The sequence below is a fragment of the Oncorhynchus tshawytscha genome, linkage group LG15 (genome assembly GCF_018296145.1).
Source record: "Oncorhynchus tshawytscha isolate Ot180627B linkage group LG15, Otsh_v2.0, whole genome shotgun sequence".
Taxonomy (NCBI): domain Eukaryota; kingdom Metazoa; phylum Chordata; class Actinopteri; order Salmoniformes; family Salmonidae; genus Oncorhynchus; species Oncorhynchus tshawytscha.
The window spans coordinates 18346435-18368419 of NC_056443.1; the positions used below are offsets into that span (position 1 = coordinate 18346435).

Sequence of the window (21985 nt, forward strand, 5' to 3'; positions counted from 1 at the left end):
AAACGTACCTAATGACTAACATAGTCTGCTTTGGTAACTCGCGCCATAAAACAGATGTGACGGACAACCTCCACTCTACCTTACCCTCTAATATTGGTTCAAAAAGCAAACCACACTGTTAGAATTATAATGACTGGAACTATAGAAGTCAGTATGAGCAATCTACCTTCCACATCCATGTGTAACTACTAGAAGCTAGCACTTGGCCACTACCAGCAGGAAGCAAACTTTCGCTGCTATTACACTGCTCCAGCAAAATCTTGAAATATATTTAGTGTCATTTAGGTATGCATGAATAGCTTTGTCTTTTTTAGATTGGGTGATCCTGACAGACAAACAAACCCGCACACAACCCAGAACATCTAGATGCCACACCACAGTACTAGAGAAATCATCCTCTTCACACTAGCTAATAAATACATTATACAAAGCATGAAAGAATTTCAACTTTCATTTCTGTTCCTTGCCATGGACTTGTTTATTCTGATCAACCATAAATGACTTTTTTTTTTTTAAAAAGGTAGAAAAACAATCAATTATGTTCCAAACGTCTGCTCGAAAAACAATATAAAAACAAAACATACCCATCAACAATGTCTCTTTTAGTTAGAAGGGAAAATGTAATAGCATAAATGCGTGCCAAATGTCACCCCATTCCTTATATAGTGCACTATTTTTGACCAGAACCTTATGGTCAAAGTAGTGTACTATAAAAGGGCATAGAATGCCATTTGGGAATCAAGGTTGTTTATAGCCAACATGGTCCAACCAATGACTCCAACAAGATTTTGTTATTATTTTAAATCAAAATAAAAAAACATCACTGCCCTCCAAAAACCACCATGTACAATAAGCATAGCAACATGTTTTTTACTGACAAAGATTTTTTTAAACAGAACATAAGTGAAGATTGGTTGTTATTCTCTGTCCGTTTGGGGGGTTCCTGCACCAGTAAGGTGATAAGTCCATTTCACCACCAGAGTATAGTAGACTTGGTTTGCATCCGAAATAGAACCCTATTACCTATATAGTGTACTGCCTTTGTCCAGGGCCCATGATCAAAAGTAGTGCACTACATATGGAAATAGTGTGCCTTTTGGGATATAATCGAAGACTTGGCCTCTGTCAATCACAAGGTAACAAACATCAAAATTCAATTAAAACTAGGGTCATGGGAGAAGAAGAAAAAAAGAGGGGACAGATAACAGGGGTAGAAAAGATAAAAGGTCCACTTGTAAAGTCTCTGGATATCAATGTCGTCAAGAGGAAAAAAATGATTCCTTTGAAAAGTTGTTTCCTTTCTTTCAGTCACTAGCTAGTTTAGAATAGGTCATTATAACCATCCCTCGCTTCCTCAGAATCCCCCACTTAATTGTTAAAAATCCTCAAAGGGCGTGGTGTCACAGCGAGAGCTTGCAGTGACAGAGTTCTTTGTACATGAGTCTCCTCAGTTTGGGCATGTCCTGCTGGGCGAAGCTGAACGGCTGACCCAGGGCTAGAGTCTTGCAGTACTGGAAGGAACACCGACAGGTTAGAAATCATGCTTACCCCTAGTGTTGGACACAAAGGCCCCAAAAGCAACATCCAGGCCCTCTAGCACCAAATTGCTCTACATCCCCATTCAGAGGGCAAATGTTAAGCAGTTACAATATTAAAGCTATCCAATCCTAAATCTAAACGAGTGACAAGGTCTTGGGAGTAAGGACTTGGCTTGATTTAGAATTCAGCACACAAGTGTGTAGTAGTACAAGAACAGCTATGGACCATGGCTCTCCGATTCTAAATCAGGACTTGGACCTACCTGAAGAACAAACGCCCCACAGTCACTGTCATTGTTCTGACGGCCCACATTCTGAAACACAAACAGTAAATGCACTCAGAAAATACCATCACCAATGTCAAACAAACATCGGTTGTTAATTCATGTAAAGCAATTGTTGTTACACTACGAATCAGAACTGAAGACAAACAGACTCACCATTTTGAAATAGCCTTGCCACCCTGTAAGGAAATCTCTCTGGTCTTTCTTGACAGCCTCCGCCTGCAGATACTTTGCAATATGCTGAGGTGGTGGAAAACAAAAGAGCGAATTTCACTTGATTTCAAAGACGACCAAATAAACACCCAAACAGACCACTCTGAACAAGGTGAAACAAATCAGGTGCTGTAACAAATAGAAATCAAGATGCCACAACATCCCAAATAAACTCAGCAAAAAAAGAAACATCCTCACTGTCAATTGCATTTATTTTCAGCAAACTTAACATGTGTAAATACTTGTAGGAATATAACAAGATTCAACAACTGAGACACTGAACAAGTTCCACAGACATGTGACTAACAGAAATGGAATAGCATGTCCCTGAACAAAGGGGGGTCAAAATCAAAAGTAACAGTCAGTATCTGGTGTGGCCACCAGCTGCATTAAGTACTGCAGTGCATCTCCTCCTTATGGACAGCAGCAGATTTGCCAGTTCTTGCTGTGAGATGTTACCCCACTCTTCTACCAAGGCACCTGCAATTTCCCGAACATTTCTGGGGGGGGGGGGCCCTAGTCCTCACTCTCCGATCCAACAGGTCCCAGACGTGCTCAATGGGTTTGAGATACGGGCTCTTCGCCGGCCATGGCAGAACACTGACATTCCTGTCTTGCAGGAAATCAACCATATTGCTCGTTATGTGCGTGGTGGCATTGTCATGCTGGAGGGTCATGTCAGGATGAGCCTGCAGGAAGGGTACCACATGAGGGAGGAGGATGTCTTCCTTGTAACGCACAGTGATGACAACAAGCTTAGTCCAAGGATGCTGTGACACACCGCCCCTGACCATGACGGACCCTCCACCTCCAAATCGATTGCGCTCCAGAGTACAGGCCTCGGTGTAACGCTCATTCCGTCGACGATAAATGCGAATCAGACCATCACCCCCGGTGAGACAAAACTGTGACGTCAGTGAAGAGCACTTTTTGCCAGTCCTGTCTGGTCCAGCAACGGTGTGTTTGTGCCCATAGGCGACGTTCTCGCCGGTGATGTCTAGTGAGGACCTGCCTTACAACAGGCCTACAAGCCCTCAGTCCAGCCTCTCTCAGCCTATTGCGGACAGTCTGAGCACTGATGGAGGGATTGTGCATTCCTGGTGTAACTCGGTCAGAAGTAGTTGCCATCCTGTACCTGTCCCGCAAGTGTGATGTTTGGATGTACTTGATCCTGCGCAGGTGTTGTTACACGTGGTCTGCCACTGCGAGGACGATCAGCTGTCCGTCCTGTCTCGCTGTCTTAGGCGTCTCACAGTACGGACATCGCAATTTATTGCCCTGGCCACATCTGCAGTCCTCATGCCTCCTTGCAGCATGCCTAAGGCACATTCACACAGATGCGCAGGGACCCTGGGCATCTTTCTTTTGGTGTTTTTCAGAGTCAGTAGAAAGGCCTCTTCAGTGTCCTAAGTTTTCATAACTGTGACCTTAATTGCCTACCGTCTGTAAGCTGTTAGTGTCTTAACGACCGTTCCACAGGTGCATGTTCATTAACTGTTTGTGGTTCATTGAACAAGCATGGGAAACCGTGTTTAAACCCTTTACAATGAAGATCTGTGAAGTTTAGATTTTTACAAATTCTCTTTGAAAGACAGGGTCCTGAAAAAAGGACATTTTAAAAATATATATATTTTTTTAGAGGTTACATGTCAGAGAAGAAAAAAGGTATGGCACAAAACAGAACGTTCACTCGGATTTTAGCAAGCAAAATTTCTCTGTGTGACCCATGGTCAGGTCGCACTTGGAAAAGAGGTGTTCTGACCGTAACTGGACTACCGGGTTAAATTAAGGTTAAATATGCATTTGAAAGATTGCTGTCTCACCTTTGGGCAGCGTCGGTTGAGAGTGCGTTGGGAGTCGAAGTAGGTGATTGCCCTACGGGGGATGTCTACGCTGACCAGGGACCAGTGAACCTCCAGGTGGATAGGGATCAGGAGGAGATCCTTCTTGAAGATGTCCACCTGGGAGGGAAGAGGTAGGAACATGTTCAGGCGTTGGTGGTTTAAGGCCCGGGTCTCTATGCGTAACAGATTCCCCCCCCTCATTGTATTCTTGACAGGTGCACAAATGTCAATTGGTTCACAATTTGTTGCATATTTAGTTAGAATGCAAATAAACTGACAACATGATTGCTTGATTGAGAAAGGATAATGCAAAGCGGGTATATTGAGGACAACGCAACAAAAAAAACTATTAGATAAACAAATATCTTTATGGTTGCTTACATTCTTTGTCCATCGTTTGACTCCATCGTAGCCTTTCGTCCTCAACTTGTCGTAGAAGAAACTGTTGAAGAAGTGAACCTGAGAGAGAAGGAAAAAAAGACATCAGATGCTACAGATGTTCTCCTTCACTGAATATACAGTGGCAAGAAAAATTATGTGAACCCTTTGGAATTACCTGGAATTCTGCATAAATTGGTCATAACATTTGATCATCTAAGTCACAACAATAGACAAACACAGTGTGCTTAAACTAACATACAAATTGAATATTTGTATATTGAATACATCATTTAAACATTCATAGTATAAGGTTGGACAACGTATGTGAACCCCTAGGCTAATGACTTCTCCAAAAGCTAATTGGAGCCAGGAGTCAGCTAACCTGGAGTTCAATCAATGAGACGAGATTGGAGATGTTGGTTAGAGCTGCCCTGCCCTGTCCAAAAAAAACATCACAATTTGAGTTTGCTATTCACAAGAAGCATTGCCAGATGTAAACCATGTTTTGATCAAAAGATCTCAGAAGACCTAAGATTACCACTTGTTGACTTGCATAAAGCTGGAAAGGGTTACAAAAGTATCTGAAACTGTGGATTGATGAACATCAAGGTTAAGGCAAATGGTCAATAAATTGAGAAAGTTCAGCACTGTTGCTACTCTCCCTAGGAGTGTTCCTCCTGCAAAGATGACTGCAACAGCGCAGAATGCTCAATTAGGTTAAGTAGAATCCTAGTGTCAGCTAAAGACTTACAGAAATATCTGGAACATGCCAACATCTCTAACGAGTCTACGATACGTAAAACATTCTAAACAAGAATGGTTTTCATGGGAGGACACCACAGAAGAAGCCACTGCTGTCCAAAAAAACCATTGCTGCACGTCTGAAGTTCGTAAAAGAGCACCTGGATGTTCCACAGCGCTACTGGCAAAATATTCTGTGGACAGATGAAACTACAGTTGAGTTGTTTGGAAGGAACACACAACACTGTGTGGAGAAAAAAAAAGGCATAGCACACCAACATCAAAACCCCATCCCAACTATAAAGCATGGTGGAGGGAGCGTCATGGTTTGGGGCTGCTTGTTATCGTCAACGGAAAAATGAATTCCCAAGTTCATCAAGACATTTTGCAGGAGAATGTAAGGCTATCTGTCCGACAATTGAAGCTCAACAGAAGTTGGGTGATGCAAAAGGACAACGACCCAAAACACAGAAGTAAATCTACAACAGAATGGCTTCAACAGAAGAAAATATGCCTTCTGGAGTAGCCCAGTCAGAGTCCTGACCTCAACCCGATTGAGATGCTGTGGCATGACCTCAAGAGGGCAGTTCAACAGACATCCCAAGACAATTGCTGACAGTTTTGTTCAGAGGAATGGTCCAAAATTCCTCATGACCGTTGTGCAGGTCTGATCGGCAACTACAGAAAACATTTGGTTGAGGTTACTGCTGCCAAAGGAGGGTGAACCAGTTATTAAATCTAAGGGTTCCACATACTTTTCCCACCCTTTACTTTGAATGTTTACACGGTGTTCAATAAAGACATGAAAACATATAATTGTTTGTGTTATTAGTTTAAGCAGACTGTGTCTATTGTTGTGACTTAGATGAAGATCAGATCAAGTTATATGAGAAATTTCTGCAGAAATACAGGTAATTCCAAAGGGTTCATACTTTTTCTTGCCACTGTACTGTATTCAGGACAAATATTATGGATTTTGTTGAAGTAGTATATCGTGGAAGTATGTTGTATTATACATTTAAAATGATTCCTACCTTCTCGGACACCGAGTCCATCACAAGGTCACCATACATGTTCATGACCTAAAGAAGAGACATTGAATAAACAATGCACAATGCCCTGCTTTTAATCTGTTCAAAAGTAACAGATATTTGCATACAGGGCTCAATCTTAACTAGACATACCCACAAATACAATGTTGCATAAGTCATGCAATATTTCAATGCAGAAAATGCTAAATGTATGCAGAAATTCTGGTTACAAATCAAATCTTAGTCACAATTCCCTTTTCGATTGTTTGGGGCATCAGGAAAAAAGCTTGTCCGGAGAAGACAAGGTAAGCGCTACCATCAGTCCTGTGTCATGCCAACAGTAAAGCATCCCGAGACCATTAATGTATGGGGTTGCTTCTCAGCCAAGGGAGTGGGCTCACTCACAATTTTGCCAAAGAACACAGCCACGAATAAAGAATGGTACAAACACATCCTCCGAGAGCAACTTCTCCCAACAATCCAGGAACAGTTTGACAAACAATGCCTATTTGAAGATAATGTGGCAAATTGCCATAAGGCAAAAGTGATGTGGCTCGGGGAACAAAACATCGATATTTTGGGTCCATGGCCAGGAAACTCCCCAGACCTTAATCCCATTGAGAACTTGTGGTCAATCCTCAAGAGGCGGAAACACATAAAAAACACATAAATTCTGACAACCTCCAAGCATTGATTATGCAAGAATGGGCTGCCATCAGTCAGGATGTGGCCCAGAAGTTAATTGACAGCATGCCAGAATGGATTGCAAAAAGTCTTGAAAAAGAAGGGTCAACACGGCAAATATTGACTCTTCGTATCAACTTCGTGTAACTTTGACACTTATGATATGCTTGTAATTATACTTCAGTATTCCATAGTAACATTGACAAAAATATCTAAAGACACTGAGGCAGCAGACTTTGTGGAAATTCATATTTGTGTCATTCTCAAAACTTTTGCCCACAACTGTACAGGGTGGTACCAGTTAGTTGAAGTAAAATGTACATGGAGGTAGAGTTATTAAAGTGACTATGCATAGATGATAACAGAGAGCGATGTAAAAGAGGGGGAGGGGGGCAATGCAAATAGTCTGGGTAGCCATTTGATTAAGTGTTCAGCAGTCTTATGGCTTGGTGGTAGAAGCTGTTTAGAAGCCTCTTGGACCAAGACTAGGCACTCCGGTACCGCTTGCAGTGCGGTAGCAGAGAGAACAGTCTATGACTTGGGTGGCTGGAGTCCTTGACAATTTTTAGGGCCTTCCTCTGACACCGCCTGGTATAGAGCACCTGGATGGCAGGAAGCTTGGCCCCAAGTGATGTACTGGGCCATTCGTACTACCCTCTATAGTGCCCTTCGGTCAGAGGCCGAGCAGTTGCCATACCAGACAGTAATGCAACCAGTCAGGATGCTCTCCATAGTGCACCTGTAGAACTTTTGAGGATCTGAGGACCCATGCCAAATCTTGTCTCCTGAGGGGGCATAGGCTTCGTCGTGCTCTCTTCACAACTGTCCTGGTGGACCATGCTAGTTTGTTGGTTATGTGGACACCAAGGAACCTGCTCCACTGCAGCCCCATCGATGAGAATGGGGGCGTGCTCTATCCTCCTTTTCCTGTAGTCCACAATCATCTCCTTTGTCTTGATCACGTTGAGGGAGAGGTTGTTGTCCTGGCACCACACGGCCAGGTCTCTGACCAACTCCCAATAGCCTGCCACGCAGTCCTTGGTGAGCAGGGAGTACAGGAGGAAACTGAGTACGCACCCAAGGGGCCCCCTTACCACCTGGGGGCGGCCCGTCAGGAAGTCCAGGATCCAGTTGCAGAGGGAGGTGTTTGGTCCCAGGGTCCTTAGCTTAGTGATGAGCTTTGAGGGCACTATGGTGTTGAACGCTGAGCTGTAGTCACCGAATACCATTCTCACATAGCTGTTCCTTTTGTCAAGGTGGGAAAGGGCAGTGTGGAGTGCAATAGTGATTGCATCATCTGTGGATCTGTTGGGGCGGTATGCAAATTGGAGTGTGTCTAGGGTTCCTGGGATAATGGTGTTGAGGTGAGCCATGACCAGTCTTTCAAAGCACTTCATGGCTACAGACGTGAGTGCTACGGGTCGGTAGTCATTTAGGCAGGTTACCTTTGTGTTCTTGGGCACAGGCATTATGGTGGTCTGCTTAAAACATGTTGGTATTACAGACTCGGACAGGGAGAGGTTGAAAATGTCAGTGAAGACACTTGCCAGTTGGTCAGCGCATGCTCGCAGTACACATCCTTGTAATCCGTCTGGTCCTACGTCCTTGTGAATGTTGACCTGTTTAAAGGTCTTACATCAGCTGCGGAGAGCGTGATCACACAGTCTTCTGGAACGGTTGACGCTCTCATGCATGTTTCAGTGTTATTTGCCTCAAAGCGAGCATAGAAGTAGATTAGTTCGTCTGGTAGGCTCGTGTCACTGGGTAGCTCTCGGCTGTGCTTCCCTTTGTAGTCTTATGGTTTGCAAGCCCTGCCACATCCGAGGAGGATCGGAGCTGGTGTAGTACGATTTGATCTTAGTCCTGTATTGACGCTTGCCTGTTTGATGGTTCGTCGGAGGGCATAGTGGGATTTCTTATAAGCTTCCGGGTTAGAGTTCCGCTCCTTGACAGCGGCAGCTCTTGCCTTTAGCTCAGTGTGGATGTTGCCTGAAATCCACGGCTTCTGGTTGGGGTATGTACGTACGGTCACTGTGGGGATGACGTCGTCGATGCACTTATTGATAAAGGCAGTGACTGATGTGGCGTACTCAATGCCATTGGAGGAATCCCAGAACATATTCCAGTCTGTGCTAACCAAACAGTCCTGTAGATTAGCATCTGCTTCATCTGACCACTTTTGTTCTAGTCACTGGTGCTGCCTGCTTTTATTTGTGCTTGTAAGTAAGAATCAGGAGGATAGAATTATGGTCAGATTTTCCAAATGGAGGGCGAGCTTTGTATGAGTCTCTGTGTGTGGAGTAAAGGTGGTCCAGAGTTTTTTTCCCCCTCTGGTTGCACATTTAAAATGCTGGTAGAAATTTGGTCAAACGGATTTAAGTTTCCCTGCATTAAAGTCCCTGGCTACTTGGAGTGCCAACTCTGCGTGAGTTTTCTTATGGCGTAATACATCTCATTCAATGCTGTCTTAGCTGTTTACATACCACAGTCAGTGGCTGGCACTATGAAAAATACAGATTAGAATTCTAGGTAGATGGTGTGGTCTAAAACTTATGGGATACTCTACCTCAGGCGAGCAATAGCTCGAGACTTCCTTAGATATTGTGCACTAGCTGTTAGTTACAAAAAAATACATAGTTCGCTGCCTTGTCTGGGCCTATTCCCGAGAAAGCAGTATATCGTTCACGTCGGGCTCGTCAGACTCTTTAAAAGGGAAAAAAGGATTATGCACGTCCGTGGTGAGTAATCGCAGTCCTGATGTCCAGAAGTTATTTTCGGTCATAAGAGACAGTAGCAGCAACATTATGTACAAAGTAAGAAAATAAATAAGTTACAAACAAAGCAAATGCAAAAACAATCAGATGGGGCACATAAAACCTCTGCCTTCTTCTCCGCCACCATTTTACATGAGCAAATATCAAGTTAGAATCCTAGACCCTAGCATGTATGTGGCCTTACAGCGTGTGAAAAATGTATTAGTGTGGCTCCACAATAATACAATAATTGACTATACATAATACAGATTACAAAATGGTCAAACATGGTACAGTATTTCCTTCGGCGTCATCTATAATACATTACATCTATATACATGCATGCATGCATAAACAAAAAACAAAGTACAGTAGATAAAAAGGACATCTAGGCACATATAGAAACACCTTCATTGGAGGATAGGCGGCAGGCTTTGGCACAGGCATTTTACAGTGCCTTCAGAAAGTAATTATCCCTCAACCCTTTGTTGCTACAAACTGGGATTCAAATGGATTTAACTTTTTGTAATCTACATAAAATACTCCAGTGTCAAAGTGGAAGAATAGTATTTTTGATTTATTTATAGAAAATAAAACAAATATTTGATTAGGGACCACCTGACTTAATCGATACATGTTACGAGTTACCTTTGGCAGCGATTGTAGCTGTGAGTCTCTGTAAGTCTAAGTGCTTCGCACACCTGGATTGTCCGATACTTGCCAATTATTCTTTAAATTCTCAAAGCTCTGTCAAGTTGGTTGTTGATCATTGCGAGACAGCCATTTTCAAGTCAGAACATTCATTGTTTAATTATGTTACCTTTATTTAACCAGGCAAGTCAGTTAAGAACAAATTCTTATCTTCAATGACAGCCTAGGAACAGTGCCTTGTTCAGGGGCAGAACGACAGAATTTTACCTGGTCAGTTTGGGGATTCAATCTTGCAACCTTTTGGTTACTAGTCCAACGCTCTAACCACTAGGCTACCTGCCGCACCCACATACATACACACAGTCCATGTCCCCATGTGCAGTTTCAAACCGTAGTCTGGCCTTTTATGGCGGTTTTAGAGCAGTGGCTGAGCAGCATTTGACGTCATGTCTATATAGGACACATTCTACTGTGGTTATAGATACTTTTGTACCCGTTTCCTCCAGCATCTTTACAAGGTCCTTTGCTGCTGTTCTGGGATTGATTTGCACTTTTCGCACCAAAGTACGTTCATTTCTAGGAGACAGAATGCGTCTCCTTCTTGAGCGGTATGACAGCTGCCTGGTCCCATGGTGTTTATACTTGCGTACTATTGTTTATACAGATAAACATGGTACCTTCAGGAGTTTGGAAATTGCTCCCAGGGATGAACCAGACTTGTGGAGGTCCACAACTTATTTTCTGAGGTCTTGGCTGATTTCTTTTGATTTTCCCATGGATGTCAAGCAAAGAGGCATCGAGTTTGAAGGTAGGCCTTGAAATACATCCACAGGTACACATCCAATTGACTCAAATGATGTCAATTAGCTTATCAGAAGCTTCTAAAGCCATGACATTATTTTATGGAATTTTCCAAGCTGTTTAAAAGGCACAGTCAACTTAGTGTATAAAAAATAAAAAAAACACTTTCAGGTTTGTTTATCAGTTGGTGCCACTCGAGTTCATCGCTCACTGAAAGTGCTGATTAAAAAATATTTAGGTAATTTCTAGAATACACTGCGCCTATGAGTGAGGGGAGTCATATGAATGGAGATAAAAACAAAGCTGACATGGTATATAAAGATGTACAATTGTAACATCACAAGCCCATAAAAAAATACACGCTTACATAGACGTTCATTTGACAAACTACAAAAGTGTTAGTAAAGGGTCCCACCCACTTGGTCATTGAGCCAATTCTGTCCATACAACGTGCTTAAGTCATCCATGGTGAGGACATGACGCTTGTAGTTGACACGGAACCCTCGCACCATGGCCGTGCCGGACGACCTCTGGTAGGACTGGATTAGGTGTTGGACCACTACTTTCCTGTTGGAAATGGAAACATGAGATGAGCTTTATGGAACTTTTACAAAAGCCTTTCTGCATTATACCACCTTGTCTTTTTGGGAAATATCAGGATGGAACTATTAGTCAAGGATTAATTGAACCATAAACATTTGTTTCTCGTTAAAACTTTACATGGGGCAACAGCCGGGTCATATTCATTAGGGCACAACATAGCAAAAACAAGCTTTTCTTATTGGAGAGTCAAACTTGTCCGTACCAGTTTCATTCAGTTTTCTTCCCTTTGGTTCCCAAGCCCTGGTGATGAACAGGGGGTTCCATCACAGATGGTTTACATCACGATCTTCAATTTGTAACATTTGTGTCTTGTCATAACACAAAGACTCATTTCCATGAACATACTCAGAACCTGGGTGATACTAATAACATGTGGGTGGTTTCATCATGTGGGTGGTTTCCATTCCCTTTTGTTCCAATTCACTCCGGCAAAAAAAGAATTAGAATCAATGTCTGAAATTAGAGTGCTGCATAGAAGCTAGAAGGAACTACTCTCCAGGACAGATGGACTTGGTTTACATTCCACCTGGCCTTGGCAAAGAGCACCAGGCTTTTTATGGCCAACATTTAAAAGGAACCTCACATTAGGCAGACATCAGGGATATCAGATTGTATAAATATTAGGCTGTGTTGGTGTTGCCCTCTACAAGACATTATGATTCATCTGTGTTTGTACTGTATGTGTGGGCACTGTGTGTGAATGTGCACCTGAGCGTGTATTGCTTTGCATGTTCGCACATCTGCCTGTGTGTGTGTTATATATATATATATGTGTGTGTGTACACGTCTCAGACCTGTGAGGCTGTGAGAAGTTGTCGTTGAAGATGTCTTTTAATTTCTCCACCACGTCGTCAGCGTGGATGGGGATCAGACTGCCGTACTTCTGGAGGGAGTCATCCAGGATCCCTGAGACAACGGGAAAACAATACAGAATGTTGGGAGAGTAATATGGAATCACACTGACTGTAGAGGATTCTGTGACCTTGAGCAGCCAAGGTCAGTCCTATATTCATATCCTGTTGGTAGCAGATGTGTAAAGCTAAACCATAGCAACATGTACATATTACCTCAACTACTTCATACCCCAGCACAATGATTTGCTTGAACTGGGCCCCGTTTCCCAAAAGCATCTTAAGGCTAAGTTCATCATTAGACCCATTGAGGTAAATTCTATACAATGTAGCAATTTCAATCTCGTCGCATCGCTGCAACTTCCCAATGGGCTCGGGAGGCGAAGGCGCCCAGAACAAGGAGTCGCTAAAGCACGATGAAACATGTAAAGCCCCCTCCTGCAAAGCCCCCTCCTGCCAAACCCTACTCTAACAACGTTGGGCCAATTGTGAGCCGCCCTATGAGTCTCCCGATCACGGACGGTTGTGACAGCCCGGGATCAAACCCAGGTCTGTAGTGACGCCTCTAGCACTGCCTTACACCACTCGGGAGGCCCCCTGCCCAATTATTTCAATAGCCGGAAATCCCCGAGTTACTTAATTACATAATTTAAACTAGAAAAGGTCATTTTCTGAAGCAAAATAGTATGTTTCAGTTTACCATGCACACAGCTCATGTGTTCCTCAGTGAGAGTGACCTCCACAGGTTTCTCTCTGACAATGGAGTACGATGAGGCCTCTGGTTCCCTTCTTTCACTCTCCACCAGACCACCCATCTGACTGGACTGGTAGTCTCCTGAGTAACCATTCAACCGGTTGTCTGCAGGGACGACAAAGGTCGAGTGAGATAATTATAGTATAGTTTATATAAAAATGGTGATACCTTTTGAGATGCATAGTCAGTCATTGAAACATATTAGCCCAGTGCCAACACAAGCATTCCAATTTTGCCAACAGTGGGTATATTAAATAAGAATTCTGTTTGCCAGCAAAAAATAGAGACTTGAGTGTACACTCTCAGTTGTTCTGATCATATCAACAGCCCTTTAGAACACCGAGTCTTCAGTTTGTCAGATACACCTTCCATGGGATCATCTCACCTCTTTCAGACCCACCGAGCCGCTCGTCATCTGACAGTGGGCTGCTCAGAACCGGGTCCACTCCCGTCCTCTGGCGGTTGGAATACAAACTATACCGACGCCAACTCCTCGCCCTCCTGTGCCCCAGGGTGCCCACCCACTGTGCCCGGTGACGCCAGGTCTTCCAATGCTGAGTGAGACGGAGCCGTAGACCTTCATGAGAGTGGAGCTTCCTCCAGCGCCTCAGCCTGCACTGCCTGAGCCCGTTGAGCCTGGACTGGATAGGGACACTGGAAAAATCCCTGGCTTCAGGTTTGGCCTGGTTGTTGTCATGGTCATCCAGTGGTGATTGCAGCTGGTGATGATGATGATTCTGCTCTTGTAGGGATGTGGTGGGGACCATGTGTGGGACCTCCCATACGACCTCAGCCTCCTCTCCTTCCTCCTCAGCCGTCTGTCCTTCCTCATCATCATCATCATCATCATCCCAGCCCTCATCTTCAAAATCTTCCTCATCGTTTTCCCCCTCCATCTCCTCGGCCTCCCAGGCCACCCTTTCCTTCTGGCCCAACTTTAGGGGCATGGGGCTGGGAATCTGGTGGGTTGAGGTGGGGTCCATCTCCAGGTGACCCCCGGAGATTGCTATACCACCACCTCCATCCCCACTGTCCTCCTGGCCCACAGCTAGGCCCAGCTGCCCCTGCCAACGGTTCTGTGCTAGGCTGCTACCACTGTCCCTCATGGTCCACGGGCACCCCACGACCTGCGCCAGCTCGTCGCCTGGCCAACGAGTAAGGTGGAGAAATTAGAGACAAATGTAACATGATGCACCTCCAATGTTTTTCAGGAGGTAGGACACTACAATAATAAGCAAATATACAACATGCAAAGCAAGTGCATAGAATTCTGCAAGCAGGACTGTAACCACGTTGGTTTCTGCAACTCATTAGGGCATAAAACTAGTACATTACTTTCCGGTTAGCCCAAATATTGTAAGCAGCTCAACGCTTCTAAATTTGAACATAGCGTGCATTGATGCATTTACATCCTGTGCCTTGCGAACGCCATTCATTTTGGTAATCATTAATTGTAACATTCAGCTGCGAGCTAGCAGGCTGCACTTTATTTAAGAAACCTGTGAACTGGAAACAAAAGATAATTATTGACGATGCAGAAAAGTTAATGATATGTCATAATGTATTCAATGTTGCTCACAGGCGCTGGCAAGGTTGCTAGTTAACTATGCAGTTGATAGCTGTCGTTTGCAGCTAACGTTAGCAGCTGATAACTAGCTAACGTTAATGGGATAGCGATGAAACATGTTTAGCTTGCTTCGACAGGACCGAAGTTTAATTAAATTTAAAATATCAAAACTATTTTACAGTTTGGCATGCACATTGTATAAGCAATGCATTAGTAACCAATTCAGCGAAAAACGATGCTAGCTACTTAGCAAGGATATAGCTAGCTAGCTACTTCGCAAGCTAACATCAGCTAAATAGCAACATAAACTGCCGGTCGCCTATCGTTTTTGTCTCAAGTAAAATGCAACCCCGCACTCACCGTTACACTGCAGTTTAGTGCAAATGTGCTTCTTATATACAGTTAAACGTTTGCGTAGTGTTTTAAATTATTTTTGGGACCAAAACAGACGCGACTTTTCCGTTAAACCTCATTCAATGAAGCAGACACTGATGTAGTAAAGCAATCGTCACCACCACTCCCCCCCAGCTAACATTGATCCCTTTCCGGACTTCCGGTTTCAAGAAAATAACATCGCTTTTAACAGAAAGGGATGGCAGTAATACATATTTATTTTTTTAAATTATTTTTTACTTTCATTTCACATTCAAATACAACTATTGAAATAAATGTTTTATAGTCTATAAGAGGTGCAAAGGAAGAACAGTGAGGCAAAGCGAATTTATGCTAAAAACCGTCTCGACTGACAACACACGAAACTCGTCGCACTGCATCGCGTCATTTATGACCTATCTTAAGCGGTGCAGGGTAAAGTGCAGGTAAGGGTAGCATATTTTCGGCATTTTCTAAGATTTTGCTTCTCATGAAGTTAGAAAAAATGTGTTATAAGCTATGGATGTGCTGCATAATAGAAAATAGACATTATACGCAGTGGAAGCCGTGAAATTATGACACGCGGTGAGTTCTCATGCAGAACAGAGCTGTGTTCTATTATGAACGTTTTTTGTTTATTTGCCTGTTGGTGTCAACAAAATGGCACGTTGATGTAGTCTAGGTGATTGTGACAATTAATATTATGAGGGTGACAGCTATTTGCTGGTAGAGCAAGTCTACGTGATATCATGCATGGTTTTGTCAGAAATTGACCCTTGCTCTACATAGCTGATTGTCTGGAAGGGACTTTTGAACTACACAACACGTGTCCTCCACTGCCATGGCGTGCTCTCTCTCTCTGCAGGTTCTTAATAATGTTATCCAGCTAGCTAAGCATCTTGTTCTTTTTATTAAAGTGCCTTACATAATATAATGAGTGTCCACAGCTACACCAAGGCTAAGTACGACCGGAGTGACAAGATGGAGATGGGTCTGCCTGACTTCCCTAGTGGACCTCTGGACATATACAGAAAGAAAGCATCCTTCAACTGGAAAGAGATGGTCATGTTCCTTGAGGGAGAGGACATGCTAGCATTTAAGGTAGGCTTTGTAATGAGCATTAAGGGTAGGCCATGTCAGAGCCTTCTATTTGCAAATAGAAAGCTCTGGGCTATGTAAAGAAAATCTGACAAAGGAAACTGACTGTTAGACCTATTCTTAGAGGAATATCTTACACAAGTCACTTTGTAATATTTTCTCCCACAATTCCACAGCAACACGTGTTCCGGATGTTGGAGAATGACCCTATCTTCGCCCGGCAGTCCGGCGAGGACATGTCAACGGAGAGGATGCGTGAGGTCACTTTCAGACGGTGTAAACAGCTGTTCCGGTATGACTTCTTGACACGCGATGACATCATGGCGAACCCGTGGAGGACGGTAGTGCTCAATGACTGTCTGGGCATGTACGATTGGTCATTGGGCGCCAAGTACTTCCTCAACAAAGGGGTGAGTTTAGATGGATGGATGGAGGGAGAGAGAGTTAGATAGAGAGTGCTCAAGAACTGTCTGGACATGTACAACTGGTTACTGGGGGTTAAGTTCTCCCTCAACAAAGGGGTGAGGGTTGTCAGTAGTTACGACCCTAAGTTTTGGTGTTTTATTAGGATCCCCCATTAGCTGCTGCAAAAGCAGCAGCTACTCTTCCTGGGGTGCACATGAAACATGTCTATTGAGTTCTGTATTATGTCAAGAACAGCTCAAGGACAGAACTACATCATTTTTTTAAAGGCACACGTAGCCTACATATCAATACACACAAACTATCTAGGTCAAATAGGGAGAGACGTTGCGCCGTGAGGTGCTGCTTTACCTGTTAAAAAAAAAACAGGTTTGCTGTTCATTTGAGCAATATGGAGTGGAGTTCCATGCATTAATGGCTCTATATAATACTGAATTTGTACTGGATTTGGGGACTGTGAAAGTGAGTTAACCCACTCACTTTGATGACCTCCCATACAAGTCTATCTATTGCCTCTAAGCCTTGACCTTTAGTCATATGCATGTTGTTGAACCTCTGTACAGTATGACATTATGCATGTATCTTCTCGAGTAATGATATGAGAGGTTATAGTATAATCATATTCATGCTCTGTTTCAGATGTTTGGTGCGACTGTGGCCAACTCCGGATCCCAGAGACACAGCCAGTTTGTGCAGGATACAGAGGACATGATGGTAAACAAACAATCATCAGCATTCACATGAATTGATATCTCCCTTTCAAATGTATTGGATTCAATGTAAACACATCTTAAAAGTGATTTCATTGTTCTTTATAGTGGCAGGTTATTGCCTTTCAGTGTGTTATGCAAGTATGCTCTTTGACCTCTATGCTGCTAGCTATGCATAGACTCTCACTAGAATGCTGTAACTAAAATACTACTTCTTACACAAATGGTTATTTAATAATTATACAACAGACCATTTCTCTATTTCAAAAAAATGTATCCCAGTCACACAAAGCTGTTGAAATACAATGTAACTGTTGTGGTGTCCCACGTCCTAAGCTGCACCTGTTGTTGTTTGACTGTCCACAGACGTTTGGATGCTTTGCATTGACAGAGCTGAGCCATGGCAGCAATACCAGAGCTATGAGGACCACAGCCAAGTATGATCCCAGCACACAGGTGGCCTCTGACTCCATTAGAACCGTATTCTATACGGAATATTGAATTATTTCATCTGTAGATTTTGAATGTGTCAGTCTCCTTTTTTATTTTAATGCCTTTTGCTTTGCTCAAAAAAATAAAGGGAACACTAAAATAACACATCCTAGATCTGAATGAATGAAATATTCTTATTAAATACTTTTTTCTTTACATAGTTGAATGTGCTGACAACAAAATCACACAAATATTCAATGGCAATCAAATTTATCAACCCATGGAGGTCTGGATTTGGAATCACACTCAAAATTAAAGTGGAAACTCACACTACAGGCTGATCCAACTTTGATGTAATGTCCTTAAAACAAGTCAAAATTAGGTTCAGTAGTGTGTGTGGCCTCCACGTGCCTGTATGACCTCCCTACAACGCCTGGGCATGCTCCTGATGAGGTGGCGGATGGTCTCCTGCAGGATCTCCTCCCAGACCTGGACTAAAGCATCCGCCAACTCCTGGACAGTCTGTGGTGCAACGTGGCGTTGGTGGATGGAGCGAGACATGATGTCCCAGATGTGCTCAATTGGATTCAGGTCTGGGGAACGGGTGGGCCAGTCCATAACATCAATGCCTTCGTCTTGCAGGAACTGCTGACACACTCCAGCCACATGAGGTCTAGCATTGTCTTGCATTAGGAGGAACCCAGGGTCAACCACACCAGCATATGGTCTCACAAGGGGTCTGAGGATCTCATCTCAGTACCTAATGGCAGTCAGGCTACCTCTGGCGAGCACATGGCAGGCTGTGCGGCCCCCCCAAAGAAATGCCACCCCACACCATGACTGACCCACCGCCAAACCGGTCATGCTGGAGGATGTTGCAGGCAGCAGAACGTTCTCCACGTCGTCTCCAGACTCTGTCACGTCTGTCACATGTGCTCAGTGTGAACCTGCTTTCATCTGTGAAGAGCACAGCGCCAGTGACGAATTTGCAAATCTTGGTGTTCTCTGGCAAATGCCAAACGTCCTGCACGGTGTTGGGCTGTAAGCACAACCCCCACCTGTGGACGTCGGGCCCTCATACCACCCCCATGGAGTTTGTTTCTGACCGTTTGAGCAGACACATGCACATTTGTGGCCTGCTGGAGGTCATTTTGCAGGGCTCTGGCAGTGCTCCTCCTTGCACAAAGGCGCATCTCGCATTGATGTGCCATCCTGGATGAGCTGCACTACCTGAGCCACGTGTGTGGGTTATAGACTCCGTCTCATGCTACCACTAGAGTGAAAGCACCGCCAGCATTCAGAAGTGACCAAAACATTAGCCAGGAAGCATAGGAACTGAGAAGTGGTCTGTGGTCCCCACCTGCAGAACCAATCCTTTATTGGGGGTGTCTTGCTAAATGCCTATAATTTCCACCTGTTGTCTATTCCATTTGCACAACAGCATGTGAAATTTATTGTCAATCAGTGTTGCTTCCTAAGTGGACAGTTTGATTTTACAGAAGTGTGATTGACTTGGAGTTACATTGTGTTGTTTAAGTGTTCCCTTTATTTTTTTGAGCAGTGTGTGTATGTATATATATATATATATATATATGTGTGTGTCTGTACTAAGAATACACTATACTCAAGTGAACTCTCTCTTTCAGGAGTTTGTGATTCATTCCCCTGATTTTGAGGCTGCCAAGTTCTGGGTGGGGAACCTGGGGAAGACGGCTACACACGCTGTGGTGTTCGCCCAGCTCTACACCCCCGACGGAGCCTGTCACGGCCTGCACTCCTTCATAGTTCAGGTACAGGGAGCTTATTTAAATGAACCTTTTGCATACATGTACTACTTTGTGTCCTCAGAGTTAGCAATCCTTTATGATTTTCCAAAAACAAATCTTACATTTTAAAACTAAAACATGCTTCTACTATCTTTGCTGGTGAAACTGTGATATTGTAACCTAAAATAATGTGTTTGACAGGTCAGAGATCCCAAGACTCTGCTGGCAATGCCAGGAGTAATTGTTGGAGATATGGGCAAGAAGCTCGGCCAGAATGGACTGGACAATGGGTAAGTTCAATACCATATGTTTTATTGTGAATTTAAACAATGCATTTCACCTCAACACACCACTGCATTCTATGGCATTCAGTCAAAATGAGCACCAGTAATAATATTACTAAATAGAGAGTAATATTCATTGTGAACTTTGGTGGTGACACTTCGCAAGACCACCAGAGGGCAGTTGAATCCATCCTACATTTAAATTACCCTAGAACTTCCACAATGTCCTATGGAACAGATGTTTCAACCATGAGAATGTTCTTTTTAATGAATGTTTTCATATTCTCTTCCAGGGTGTGCAGGATTTCTACAGTACTAGTGCTTAGAACTGGGCTGTACTGTATGCATCACCACACTAACTATGATTTGAAATGTATTCCTAAGATAGACCTGCACAAAAGTCTGAGCCTTTTGTTTCCCGTACCAGGTTTGCGGTGTTTCACAATGTCCGAATCCCTCGAGAGAATATGCTGAATAAGACCGGTGATGTCACCCCTGAAGGACACTACGTCACACCTTTTAAGGTGAGGAAACACACACGCATGAATAGCTTTTGTTCCTCTCTGGGAAAAAATATATAAGGGAGGAAGTAGAAATCACATTTTTACAACAAACTACGAGTACGACTATGATCAAATATATATTTATTCTGTTCTTCTCCGGCTCAGAGAAAAATAGTTTGGCGTTGTAAAGTTCTAGCCCGGATTCCAACTCCAACCTTCTAAATAACTTGGCTAGACTCTACACAGTCGTGACAGTGATGGGATGTCAAATTAAAACGTATATACAAACATTCTGGTTCGTAGTCTTCAGACAGCCACGCCTGATCTCACAGTAAGACTCTTTAATCTGTTTTTGTTCCAAACAAACATGGATGGGTTTGACGCGACACATGTGAACGCACACACACACAAACATGGATGGGTTAGACAAACATGTCAAAAGAAAATACCAGGGCTCTCTGGGTTCTCTTGAATGATGGGAACTTGGTCTGAGGAGGCTTCTGAGGAAACAACTTGGTCTGAGGAGGCTTCTGAGGAAACAACTTGGTCTGAGGAGGCTTCTGAGGAAACAACTTGGTCTGAGGAGGCTTCTGAGGAAACAACTTGGTCTGAGGAGGCTTCTGAGGACACAACTTGGTCTGAGGAGGCTTCTGAGGACACAACATGGTCTGAGGAAACAAATAATGACTCGGGGAGGAGGTAGGCCTTAATTGTTCTGTGGTTCGTTGCCGTTTCAAGTTTTATTAGTCATGTCTATGGGATACGCATGGTTCACATTGTTCAACGGAATGCTTACTTGCATGTTCCTTCTCGACAATGGAACAACAATAACACATAATAAAAGATAAGAATACAAACTTAAACGGCTCAGTTGTATAGAATAAGCATTTAAGTATAATACAGGAGTTAGGATTGGATCCTCAGCAAGGCCCTGCATGCTGGTCAAAATTGGTACCTTTTCACTGCTGGTTTAATTGGTAATTATGAGCTGAAAGGAAGAAGGCGTGAGAAAGAAAGGGTGAGGGAAGGGTTGGAAAATGCTTCTGTACACATGAGAAATGTAAGGGGAGTTAATCATTTGATTTAGTCTTTGAGTGGGATTTCCCTCCAGAATCAGATTTTAAGTGAATACTTACTTAGTTTTACTGAGTTTTACACTCTTGCATAAGCCCTATTTTTCAAAGTTTATTTAAGGGCTCCCAGAAATAAACTATGAAACTATAGAAAAACTGAATGTTAATATTCTAAAACTCAACGTTAATCCCTCCCTCCCTCCTCTCTCTGGCCCCCAGGACCCTAACAAGCGTTTCGGGGCTTCCCTGGGTGCCCTGTCGGGGGGCAGAGTCTCCATCTCCAGAATGGCTGTGGTCAACCTGAAGCTAGCCATGACTGTAGCTATCCGTTTTTCTGCCACCCGACACCAGTTTGGACCTAAAGACGACCAGGAGATTCCTGTCATAGAGTACCAGCTCCAGGTAATGTACAATTATGGACCTTTCAGTTGGTTAGGTTAGGTTGGTGGACATAGGTATAAGCCAGGAGTTTCCCCCCATTTTTCCAGAGACATTCCTGAGGATATGTGTCCCTAATAATCATTCCATTGAAGGTTAAATACGTTTTCTTTGGACCCCAGTGGGGTATGCTACAAAGCAGGATCAATGAGTTAGCCAGCTAATTTGCCTAAATATCCAGAAATAACTT

General features: G+C 43.5%; 2 protein-coding genes across 4 annotated transcripts in view; one reads left to right on the forward strand and one right to left on the reverse strand.

Moving 5' to 3' along the window:
• Positions 1-378: 378 nt before the first annotated feature.
• Positions 379-15208, reverse strand: LOC112214544 (sentrin-specific protease 3). The gene is made up of 11 exons (XM_024373362.2): positions 15057-15208; positions 13515-14273; positions 13076-13234; positions 12319-12430; positions 11341-11488; positions 6036-6083; positions 4261-4338; positions 3859-3996; positions 1979-2062; positions 1802-1852; positions 379-1511 (listed from the first exon to the last, which is right to left on the reverse strand). The coding sequence occupies exons 2-11, from the start codon at positions 14233-14235 to the stop codon at positions 1401-1403; spliced, it is 1650 nt and encodes a 549-aa protein (XP_024229130.1). The 5' UTR covers positions 14236-14273; positions 15057-15208; the 3' UTR covers positions 379-1400.
• A 63-nt stretch (positions 15209-15271) lies between these two features.
• The window catches only part of acox3 (acyl-CoA oxidase 3, pristanoyl), a 30359-nt gene continuing 23645 nt past the window's right edge, over positions 15272-21985 (forward strand). Inside the window, exons 1-9 of one of the 3 annotated variants that reach the window (XM_024373359.2) lie at positions 15272-15514; positions 16007-16169; positions 16343-16576; positions 17229-17303; positions 17666-17755; positions 19378-19521; positions 19699-19787; positions 20209-20305; positions 21577-21759. In XM_024373359.2, coding sequence (XP_024229127.1) covers positions 15420-15514; positions 16007-16169; positions 16343-16576; positions 17229-17303; positions 17666-17755; positions 19378-19521; positions 19699-19787; positions 20209-20305; positions 21577-21759 — 1170 coding nt within the window. In that variant the 5' untranslated portion in view covers positions 15272-15419. The other 2 variants (XM_024373360.2, XM_024373361.2) reach the window with 2 other exon arrangements.

Coding starts and splice junctions, on each gene's coding strand:
- LOC112214544 (XM_024373362.2), bottom strand. CDS start 14,235: ATGAGGGACAGTGGTAGCAGCCTAGCACAGAACCGTTGGCAGGGGCAG. Junction 2,063..3,858: donor TCAACCGACGCTGCCCAAAG/GTGAGACAGCAA, acceptor CCACCACCTCAG/CATATTGCAAAGTATCTGCA. Junction 1,853..1,978: donor GGCAAGGCTATTTCAAAATG/GTGAGTCTGTTT, acceptor TTTGTGTTTCAG/AATGTGGGCCGTCAGAACAA.